At 44.4% G+C, this 12,140-nt stretch overlaps 2 protein-coding genes across 2 annotated transcripts; both read left to right on the forward strand.

Annotated features, from left to right (window-relative positions):
- The first annotated feature begins 7,882 nt into the window (after positions 1–7,882).
- Positions 7,883–10,543, forward strand: LOC131688181 (uncharacterized). The gene has a single exon (XM_058972348.1). The coding sequence runs from the start codon at positions 7,883–7,885 to the stop codon at positions 10,541–10,543; it is 2,661 nt and encodes an 886-aa protein (XP_058828331.1).
- Positions 10,544–10,729: 186 nt separating this feature from the next.
- Positions 10,730–11,641, forward strand: LOC131688182 (uncharacterized). The gene has a single exon (XM_058972349.1). It carries the CDS (start codon positions 10,730–10,732, stop codon positions 11,639–11,641), a length of 912 nt encoding a protein of 303 aa, XP_058828332.1.
- Positions 11,642–12,140: the final 499 nt, after the last annotated feature.

Here is a 12,140-nt window from a genome sequence, read left to right on the forward strand (position 1 = left end):
GCAACTGAGCTTGTTCGTCCAAACACTATGCTTTCTTTTGTGTAGTGCTCGTTTCCAGCACACTTTTATGTACAGTTAACTCTCTCTATGTCGATATTGAAGGGACCATCGACATACGAAGAGATAGACATATAGAACACAATGATTTTCTTTGAGACAACTTTTCCTTCCGGGCATCATAATGCATACCGGGAAATGAAGATAGATGCTCGTATTGGGGGGTAGTAGACGACGAGGTAAAGTGCACTCGCACTGCAAAACATCACGTTTGCTGTTTGGGACGGAATCCCTTATTTGCAGTTTATCATTCTGCCCCACATGTAGGGGAACATGGGGAGACTTGACCAGGTTTTCAGCTAAACCTGAATAAATCTCTAAAAAAGTTTTCAATCCTTCCAAAGTCATTGAGATATAATGTAAAAAGGTATTATTCGTGTTCATAATTTTTTGCGGAATTTTTAATTTACTTTTTCAAAAGTTATAAAAGTTTGCCTGAGATAGTTTTTTTTGGTAGTCTCCCTACTACGAAGAACCTAATAGAACACGTCATAGCCAATAATAGAATGCTGCGCTTGGTCAAATCTCTCCTTGTTCCCCTAATTGAAATTGTTTTGGCCACGAAAGAATGATTTCCGTGCTACAGATGGCTACATTTTAAATATTTTTATAGCACGTTAAAGTTAAAATTTTGAACCTAAAAATGCATAATTTCTAGAAAACCTCGATATATGCAGATTAAGATGAATTCGTTTTACAGTCTCGTAGGAAAACATATTGAATATCCACTTTACCTCAAATTATGTCTTTACTGCCCCTACATGAAGAATATTGATATTGATATAGGACGATATAGCGCCCTGATCGCCAATTTTCATTTCATTATGTATATGCTTTGTGATGTCCTTAGAGAAAAAAAAACACATCGACATAGAGAGAGAATAATGCAGGCAAATGTAAAGCTAGGTACATCGAGATAGGGAGATATCGAGATAGAGAAAATATCGACATAGAGAAGTAGTATAGTCCTACGTCTACAGTTTGTGCAACCTTATAGGTCTGCCCCTTGTAGTTTTTCTTAATTTTTAATGGGTCTATAGAAGCTAATTTTTAAGATTCTGAACTAAATATGAGTTAGAAAAGTGATCTGATTCGCAATGGATAAGTGACAATTGATTCACGCAAAATTTCCTGAATTCGCGGTTGCGACACGGGACGATTAAAATTGTGGTATAATTCTATTCTTCGGATAAAATTGCCAATGAGAAAGTGAGGTCGTGACAATAGAAACATTTAACAGTAGTTACCACATTTTTATCATTTATGGCTTAGCGGTATTTATTTATATACAGGTCTTCGACTATTAATCGCACAGACTGGCTTATCAACTAATCCTAATACTAAAAGTACATCTTGCAACATTAAAATCGAAAAAACATGAAACTTGATTAAACACACGACAACATACATTTAACGGGTTGTTTCGTCCGAATTGCGTACGGCACAACGGTAGATGGAAAAAGTCCACTTGGCGTGTTTGTCTTCTAGGTGCATTGAAATTAAGTTGACCCAAGAGTTGGCTGCTTTCAATGTTCCCGTCCAGGATGTCAAAAATAAGCATTCGTTGATGTTTGATTCTCCTGTCAGCAAGCGTAGGCAGGTGGATTAATGCGCAACGTTGCACATACGGCGGCAAACGAACTGGGTCGGTCCAAGGTAAAAGGCGAAGAGCATACCTGATGAAACATTTCTGCACCCTCTCAATGCTGTTAATGTGGACTCCGTGATAAGGAGCCCAAACAGGAACGGCATACTCCAAGATGCTGCGTACAAGCGAACAATAAAGCGTTTTCAAACTGTACACATTCTGGAACGACTGAGTGTTTCGCCTTAAAAATCCTAACATGCAGAACGCTTTGGCGATAGTAGACGCTACATGCTCGGAGAAAGTTAACTTGTTGTCCAAATAAACTCCCAAATCTTTGACGACGAAGTTGCGGTGCAAGTTGGCTGACGACATTTTATAGTTAAACATGTTCGGCGATAGGATCCGAGTGAATGTAATCACGCTGCATTTTTCTATATTCACCTCCATTCCATTGATGGTGCACCAATTTAACAAAGCGTCAATGTCTAGCTGAAGTAATTTACAATCCTCCAAAGATTTTATAAGTCGGTAGAATTTCAAATCATCGGCAAACATAGATTTCGGAGATTTCAAAACCGTGCCAAGATCATTTATAAACAAAATGAAGAGCAATGGTCCAAGATGACTGCCTTGTGGCACACCAGAACAGATATCAAAAGGTGTAGAAAGTGTATCACCTAATCGAACAAAAGCGCTTCGTCCTGCGAGATAAGAAGCAATCCAATCTGTTAACCAGTCCGGGAATCCAATGCGTTTAAGCTTATCGACAGCAAGGCGATGCGGAACACGGTCGAAGGCCTTTGACAAGTCAACATAAATGGAATCAACTTGTTGTCGCTTGTCAAGTTTGTCGATGATGCTGGATACATACGCCATAAGATTTGTGGTTGTAGATCGTTTACTGACGAAGCCATGTTGTTCCTCAACGATGATATGACGCACAGACTGATAAACAATGTCGTATATCAATCGTTCAAATACCTTCGGGAGGCAGCTGAGAATCGATATCGCCCGATAGTTCTCCACATCATGAACGCTACCACTCTTGTGCACAGGTGTGATAGCAGCAGATTTCCAGTAACTAGGAAAAACAGCGTCAGTCAACGATCGATTGAAAATAACGGACACTGGAAATGCGAGAGAGTCCGCACAGTTTTGGATGAACGATGGTGGTAAATGATCGGGTCCCGCTCCCTTGGACGCATCTAAAGACTGCAACTTGACGAGAACATCCTCACGAGAGAAAATAATACGAGATAAATTCAGGTTGTGCAGCGGCAAAGTGCTCAGGTACGATTCCAACAAAGGTGGTGAGTTATTACTTAACACGCTTTGGAAGAAAGTCGAGAACATGTTTGCGGCATCCAATGACGTAGCAGCCGAACTTCCTTTATAGCGAACATTAAGGGGTATTCCTTTCGAGTTCCTACGACGGTTGACGAACGACCAGAAGGATTTAGGATCACGTTGAATATTGCTTTCGATGCGTTGAATATAGTTGCGATAGCATTGTGCATGCAAATTGTTGTATTGACACTCCAAATCACGGAGTTCGGCTTTGTGCAGTGTGCTCCTGGACTTCAGGTATCTTTTCCTCGCTTTCCTCACCCGGTTTTTAAAATTCTTCAATTCCGCATCAAACCATGGCTGATTCTCCCTTCTCCTAATACGCGTTCTAATTGGAATAATTCGTCGCATTATTTCGTAAAGTGTGTCATAAAACACAGTGACAGCATCATCAACCGAACCAGCAGTAAGAATTTCGTCCCATTGAATATTCGCTACCTCAGAATTCAACGCTGAAAAATCACACCGATTGAAGTCAAAATCGCAATCGACTGCAGTATCGACACATTCCGTATCCAAATCTAATATCATTATAAACGGTCTGTGATGCGAATCAACTCTCATCAACGGCAAAGGGGGCTCGGTTAGCTCAAACATGCTCGGCTCATTAACAAAAGCAAGATCAAGTAATCTATTGTTGTCATTTTCGAGATAATTGATTTGTTTCAATCCGGAAGAAACAACAAATTCAACAAGAGACACTTCTCGTTCAGAGGTTGCATTGCTGGGTAGAAAAGCACCTATATCATTGTCATATAACCAGTTCAGATGAGGAACGTTATAATCTCCAACCACGACAATAGTATCACACTCAGCCGCTCGATCGCTGATTTGCTGTATGCATGAAGCGTGCTTTTCGTATAACCCGGTTTCAGAGTTAGGAGGAATATAAACGGTACATATATAAAGACAGCCGGTATTTAATTTGACTTGGACAACTATTTGTTCCAAGCTATCATCATCGATGAGGGAAATTGTGCTGCTGTTTAAATGATTTTTTACACCTACCATAACACCGCCGCCGCGCTGGTGTGTGCTGGTGCGAGGGTTACGATCGCATCGATGAAGCGTATAGTTAGAAGTTAGTTCAGCATTCAAAAATTTATCATTCAACCAAGTCTCGGTAAACGCAATAATATCGTACTCACAGATGGTTAGTGCCCCATATAAGGATTTAATCTTTGTTCGGAGACCTCTCACGTTCTGATAGAGCAGAGTAAACGGATGGCGTATGCATGTATTTCTAACCAGCTGATCCGGAGGCAGAATGCGGGCAGAATGAGAGAGATGGTCAGGAGTAATTTCACTATTATTGGCCGATTTTAGGTTGGATACGAACCGGGGTACGGAAATTTGAGGGACGAAAGTCAAACTGCCGGAAAATAATTCCTCTTTGCCATGTTGACGCTGAGAGGGCAGCATCTTTCAGGTGCGGTCCGATTCCGACTTTGAATGATATAAAAGTCAATTCTTCAAGCTTTTTACCTTTTGGAACTAACTTCGTCACATCCACAGTCTCATCGGAGTTAAGATTCTGCTTCACTAACTCGGCAATTTGGATATCCGTAGCTTCTGGAGAGAACCCGGAGAGATAAAGCCAAAACATTTCTGCTCCATTTTTCTTGGTGACGAGAGGAATATTAACGGATGGCTCGAATTCTTTAGTGCCAACTGACGCACGCGGGACGGCACTAACATTTTCATCCATTTCGAGTCTTCGTTTTTTTCGCAATCCACTAGTGCCAGGCAGAGGAAAGGAACGCAGTGGCGTTGTCTCAGAATAGCGCTGTAGAATGGCATCGATTTTAGTTGTGTGTTGGTCAACTGTTTTCTTCAGTTCTTGAAGTGTATTGTGATGCTCCTCATTCATCAACTGCAGAACGCTGCTTGTTGACGACATTGCGTTTCTAAAGCAGGCATGAGACATCATCTTAGTACACGCATAACACATCCAAAACAACTGAGAACTGCTTTTCATTAAATCGCGAACTTCAGCAGTTAGTTTGACGCACTTGAGATGAAAATATTGGTGGCAGAATCCATTGCAAGCCACTTCACTCTCTTTCTCACAATCGTTAGCGCACACACCACACAACTTGGTAGCCATGATAGCTTTATCAGTGACTTAGCCACGAAACAAAACTTTTTATTTCCTCGTAGATAGGCACTTCGGCGGTCGGATTACGCAATACTCCACAATATTCCGGTAGATCGTTTGGTAATGATGATGATGATCGATAAGTGATAGACGAAAAACATGCGTTAAATGGAAAAAAACCAAATTAATAACGAGCAAAATCAACTACGGCTGGTTTGTTTACCTCACAACACAAATCGTATTCACAGCTCCCAATGGTTCACAGCTCCCCAAAGTCCCTGTTGAAGTAGATAAGCGAAGTGTCACTGTAGGCATCTAGTACGCTGTTATGTTGCTACCAAAAGTTAGGTTCATTTTCCGCTGTTCCGCATGTATAGTGTTGTACGGATCAGCTGTTTCCTAGGTAGTTGGTTTTTGAAACGAAGAAATAAAATTCATTAGTTCTTGACCGTCGAACAGTGAACATCGCCTAAAAGAAAATTGGAATTAAAGTGCAGTGAAATAAAATCTTACCTTTTTGTGTGATCCAAAATGCTGTTAGTGCATTTAGTTCATCCCGCTGCCGTGGTATTTTCGCTTCCGTCGTCGAGTAAGGAGATCTCTTTCGTCGTTGGTGAAACGTTACGCAAAAGTCACAACGTAGGGAAAATTGTGCGCGATCATATTTGGTGCCGTGACCAGAATCGCCATCTGCAAACGATCGGTTCCACCATCGTCGATTCGCTGGAAAACGCCATTACGCTGCTGGAGAACACCCTGAACGTTCGCCAAATCGCCATTTGTAGACGCCGTCTATTCTTGCTGAATACCCGAAGACCGCCATCGCAAGTTCTGGATACAAGCTGTTGGGAAATATTCGTACAAGGCCTGATACCTTCAGGCAGAAGGTTAGTTTCTGTCCAATCCTTTTTTGGTGCTTTCTGGTGCGCTCTAGATACCCGTTTCTTTCTTCTGTATTGCATTTTTCTAGAGTTTTCGGCAACTTCGACTGTCGTGTCAAGAAGGACGATCTTGGTGAATCAGCTTCATCAGCAAAGAGGTAGGCAGCCAGGTTCTACGCTCAATTCATACGCCGGCCCCTGCGCCATTCTTCGAATTACTTTGCCGGCCCTTGCGCCGTATCCGGTGGGCTTGAGGTCCATCGCCTTACACATCCGACGCCATCTTGTTAACGTCGCCTGCGGCCATCGCTGTAATAACTTGAGGAGAACGCTTCCTTTCGTTCCGGAATTAAGCTGCTTACTGCACTTATCGTTCGATAGAAATCAAACTGCTGACGTCCATCACGTGCAGTGTAACCTGTTCCTGTTGTATTAAAAATCCAAGGCTTTTCTTGCCTTGGAAAAGGTGAGTACCTTTGCAAGTAGATTCATTTTATCCGTCGGGTCTACCGTGGTCTTAATTTCAACAGATCTACGTATTTTGCGGATCGCACGACCCACATTTATCATTGCCATTCAAGATGGCCGATGACCAGCGAATCTACCAGCTGACAACGAGGAGAAATACAGTGGTCGAGGCTTTGGGTCGGGCAGAGGCTTTTTTAGAGGACTATATTGCTGAAAGAGATCCGGCGCAAGCACAGTTGAGGTTGGAGTACCTGGACACGATGTGGACTACGCTGGAGGAAGTGCAAGCTGAACTGGAAGCTGAAGCGATAGATGATGAAGCTAGGGCACACCATGCATCAATTCGTGCCAACTTTGAACCTCGGCTTTTTACAATAAAAGCTTCTTTGCTTACTAAATTGCCTCAACTTCCTGACGCTAGTATCCCTCACTCTCTGCATGCTAATTCCGCTCTTTCTGGCATCAAACTCCCGACGATTTCGCTACCCGAATTCGATGGGGATTACCAACAATGGCTTACCTTCCACGATACGTTTTTGGCTCTGATTCACAATAATGCTGATGTTCCGCCTATTCAAAAATTCCACTACTTGAAGGCTGCCGTTAAGGGAGAGGCTGCCCAGCTGATCGAGTCCATTGCTATATGTTCTGTTAACTACTCACTAGCATGGGGAGCACTTGAAGGTAGATATTCCAATGATTATCTTTTGAAAAAGCGACATCTGCAGGCACTCTTCGACATTCCGCACATGAAGAAGGAGACTGCTGCAACGCTACATAGCTTGGTAGATGAATTCGAGCACCACACAAAAATTCTGCACCAATTGGGGGAACCGACCGACACATGGAGTACCCTTCTTGAGCACCTGCTGTGTACGCGCCTCCACGATGATTCCCTCAAGGCCTGGGAAGACCACGCATCTACAGTAGATAACCCAAACTACACTTGTTTGATAGATTTTCTGCAGAGGAGAACACGAGTTCTAGAGTCGATATCCGTCAATCACCAGCCTGCTTCCAACCCCGGTTCCAGTAGCGACATTGCATCTTCCCACCACTTCAAGAGGCACTCCCAATTCCGTTTATCTGCTTGTGCTTCTACCACTGGTTCTTCTCTTAAATGCCCGGTGTGCAACCAGGCCCATTCTTTGTCGAGGTGCGAGAAATTCATTCAGTTTTCGATGGCTGAGCGACAGCGAGCAGTCAACTCGAGGCGACTGTGCCACAATTGTCTGAAGGGGAACCATTTCGTTCGCAACTGTCCCTGTGATCTGAACTGCAGAAAATGCAACCAGCGTCACCACACTCTTTTGCATTTCGATCAATCCAACGGTCCTAGAAAGCCCAACAATGAGAATACTTCGCGCCACCCGGAATTCTAGACAATCGATTCCAACCAATTCCATCGACAATCGTGGGCAAACAACCTTTGCGGCGACGGAAATGCCTCTTTCGATTGAAACGAGTGCTTCTCTCCAACAACCACGCGAGAACGTATTTTTGCTTACAGTCATCGTAAACGTGATCGATGCATTCGGACATGCACATCCAGCGCGAGCATTGTTGGACAGTGCATCGCAGCCGAATCTAATTTCAGAGCGTGTCGCACGAATTCTTCGTATGAAAAGGAGTCCCGTTAACATTACTGTTCAAGGTGCCGGTCAGCTATCCAAGGCGATACGTGAATCGGTATACGCCCAGATCACTTCAAGAAAAGAGGATTTTTCGTGCGGCGTTAACTTTCTTGTGATGGATAAGGTCACCGCCGACCTACCTGCACAAACCATCGATACAAAGATGTGGAATATTCCAAAGGACCTGTTCCTGGCGGACCCAGCATTTCACAAAAGCCAGACAATCGATATGGTCATCGGCACTAAACACTTTTACTCTTTCTTCCCAACCGCGTCTCGAATACAGCTGCACGGCAATCTTCCGTTATTAGTAGATAGCGTTTTCGAATGGATTGTGGCAGGCTCTACGGGTTCAGCTTTCTCTATACCAAGCTTAACATGTACCTCCAACTCTTGCAGTGTAGTAGCTGTATCGATGGTCTCTTTGGAGGAAAGTCTAGAACGATTCTGGCAAATGGAGGAACTAACTACCAAGGACAACTATTCCACCGAAGAACGCCATTGTGAGTCCTTTTACCAGTCAACGGTTGCGAGAAATTCCGAAGGACGATATATAGTTCGTTTACCCAGAAAGCAAGACTTCGCCGTTATGCTAGGCCAGTCTAAAACAAACGCATTGCGCCGATTCGAATTTCTAGAGAGACGTTTGGAACGAGACTCCAGTTTGAAGCAGGAGTACCACCAATTCATGCAGGAGTACCTCCAGCTTGGGCACATGCAGCTGGTCAAACCCGAAGATACTAGCTGTGGTATAGAATACTACTTACCCCATCACCCAGTAGTTAAAGAATCCAGCACGACGACAAAGGTTCGCGTCGTATTTGACGGCTCAGCAAAAACTTCCACTGGATTTTCGCTCAACGATGCTTTTTGCGTCGGACCAGTGGTTCAGGATGACCTACTCGCCATAATTCTTCGCTTCCGTACATACCCGATCGCCCTCGTCGGAGACGTGACAAAAATGTACCGACAAGTTCTAGTGCACCCCAACGATACTCCATTGCAGCGCATTTTATGGCGGTTCTCTCCAGAATCGCCTATTCAAACGTACGAATTGCGTACTGTGACCTACGGTCTAGCTCCGTCCTCCTTTCTCGCAACACGCACGCTTCAGCAATTGACAAACGACGAAGGAGGATCGTATCGATTTGGCAGCAAGGCTTTACGAAAAAATTTCTACGTCGACGACTTCATCGGCGGGGCAAAGTCGGTAGACGAAGCCATTCACCTCCGCACAGAACTTAGCGAATTACTCGAGAAGGGAGGATTTGAACTTCGTAAGTGGACATCAAATCGGCTTCATGTTCTGCAGGGATTGAACGACGATCAAATTGGCACCCAATCTACATTACAATTCACCCCCCATGAAACAATAAAGGCGCTTGGAATTAACTGGGAGCCGGAAGGAGATTTTCTACGGTTCGATTCGCATGTGCAGCATCGCGATGAAGCACCTACCAAACGTTCCATTTTATCGGATATTGCGAAATTATTCGACCCACTTGGCCTCATTGCTTCGGTCATAGTTAGAGCCAAAATTCTAATGCAAGAGATGTGGTTATTATCGACTGGTTGGGATGAGCCAGTTCCTGAAAACGTTTGTCATAAGTGGAATAAATATCATCAGGAGCTGCCCAAAATCTCTGCCTATCGAGTAACCCGCTATGTATTCCTTCCACAATCAACCATACAGTTGCATACATTTGCAGATGCATCCGAATCGACATACGGTGCATGCACATACGCCCGCTGTAAAGACGAAATGGGAAACGTAAGAATCCAGCTTCTCGCCGCCAAGTCACGAGTCGCCCCACTAAAGCGTCTCACCCTTGCCCGTCTTGAACTTTGCGCTGCTGTTTTGGCTTCGCATCTGCATGATCGCATCAAGCAGGCCATAGATGTTGAAGTTTCTGCCTCGTACTTCTGGTCGGACTCCGCCGTCACGCTGCAGTGGATTCGATCACCTCCAAACACTTGGCAAACGTTCGTAGGGAATAGAGTCTCTGAGGTGCAGCATTATACCCATGGCTGCCAGTGGATGCACATATCTGGTTGCGAAAATCCGGCTGACCTAGTATCCCGTGGAATGTCGGTAGAAGATTTTCTGAAAAGTACGTTGTGGGACCAAGGCCCCCGCTGGTTGTCACTGACCGAAGGAGAATGGAAAACTCGTACCCCGCCAATTGTTGCTGATGATGTACTCGAAGTGCGACACGTCGTAGCAGCTGTGCAATTGAACACATCGGTCAATCCGTTATTTCTTCGCTGGTCATCGTTCACTCGCCTGCTTCACGTCATTGGATACTGTATCCGTTTTATAGCCAATACACGTACAAGAACCAGAACTCAGCCTCCCCCCACATCGAATCCAGCGAGAACATTATCTGTGGAAGAGTTATCGAAAGCCAAAACGTTAATAGTTCGACTTGCACAACAAGAAGCCTTCGCCCCAGAAATCAGAGAGCTGTAAAAAGGGAATTCGGTTCCAAAGCGTTCGCACGCCCGTCAAATGAGCCCATTTCTGGATCAAGAGAAAGTTTTGAGAGTCGGAGGTCGATTAAAGTTATCCCATCTGCCCTACCAATCAAAACATCCTGCCCTACTGCCTAGCTTCCACCCGCTATCCTGTCTACTAGTGGAATATTATCACCGCCGAATGCTACACGCCGGTGGGCGCCTTTTATTATCAACAGTACGCGAGGAATTTTGGCCACTGCACGAACGCAGATTGGCGCACAGTACCGTACGAAACTGCTTTCGATGCACTCGACTCAATCCTGTACCTGCGCAGCAGCAAATTGGTCAGCTACCCGTCTATCGAATCATTCCAAGCCGTCCATTTAGTATCACCGGTGTAGATTATGCTGGCCCGCTCTATCTCAAACCAATCCACAAACGTGCCTCTCCGACGAAGGCCTACATTTCCGTGTTCGTCTGCTTTGCCACCAAAGCTGTTCATCTAGAGCTCGTGAGTGATTTGACAACGCAGGCTTTCTTATGTGCACTCCGTCGGTTCATAGCCAGAAGGGGACGTCCAGCGCACATTCATTCGGACAACGGCAAAAACTTTGAAGGGGCTAAAAATGAAATGGGAAAATTATTTGCTATGCTCAAAAACCAGAACGAAATCGACGAAATCTCATCGTATTGTACAGAGGAAGGAGTCACTTGGCATCTAAATACACCGAAGGCACCTCATTTCGGCGGATTATGGGAAGCAGCAGTCAAAGTGGCCAAGAAGCATCTATTTCGGCAGTTGGGTCCATCGCGCCTATCGTTTGAGGATATCAGCACAGTGCTCACGCAGGTTGAATCAATGATGAATTCACGTCCTTTACTGCCAATGTCTGATGATCCTAACGATCTTGCTGCTCTCACGCCGGCCCATTTTCTTATCGCCTTGCCCGACCCAGATCACCACAACATTCCGGTCAACCGACTGGATCATTATCAGCAGCTGCAGTTGCACGTTCAAAAATGTTGGAAACACTGGCGCTCAGAATATTTGCAGGAACTGCTAAAGGATACCACCAAGCATTTGCGGAACGAACAAATTTTGCCTGATTAGTAAATAGTTGTTAGTAATGTGAAGCATGTAGAATTACCGAAATTGTTTTGTTTTGTTTTGAAATGTGTTATTTCAAGGAGACGGTGATGTTGAGGTAGATAAGCGAAGTGTCACTGTAGGCATCTAGTACGCTGTTATGTTGCTACCAAAAGTTAGGTTCATTTTCCGCTGTTCCGCATGTATAGTGTTGTACGGATCAGCTGTTTCCTAGGTAGTTGGTTTTTGAAACGAAGAAATAAAATTCATTAGTTCTTGACCGTCGAACAGTGAACATCGCCTAAAAGAAAATTGGAATTAAAGTGCAGTGAAATAAAATCTTACCTTTTTGTGTGATCCAAAATGCTGTTAGTGCATTTAGTTCATCCCGCTGCCGTGGTATTTTCGCTTCCGTCGTCGAGTAAGGAGATCTCTTTCGTCGTTGGTGAAACGTTACGCAAAAGTCACAACGTAGGGAAAATTGTGCGCGATCAGTCCCCTATTTCGAGGTGTCCCTGTAGTT

The sequence above is a fragment of the Topomyia yanbarensis genome, chromosome 3, assembly GCF_030247195.1.
Source record: "Topomyia yanbarensis strain Yona2022 chromosome 3, ASM3024719v1, whole genome shotgun sequence".
In the NCBI taxonomy this organism is placed as follows: domain Eukaryota; kingdom Metazoa; phylum Arthropoda; class Insecta; order Diptera; family Culicidae; genus Topomyia; species Topomyia yanbarensis.

What these genes read in the sequence shown, in the direction of transcription:
- LOC131688181 (XM_058972348.1), top strand. Translation starts at nt 7,883, where the DNA reads ATGCCTCTTTCGATTGAAACGAGTGCTTCTCTCCAACAACCACGCGAG.
- LOC131688182 (XM_058972349.1), top strand. Translation starts at nt 10,730, where the DNA reads ATGCTACACGCCGGTGGGCGCCTTTTATTATCAACAGTACGCGAGGAA.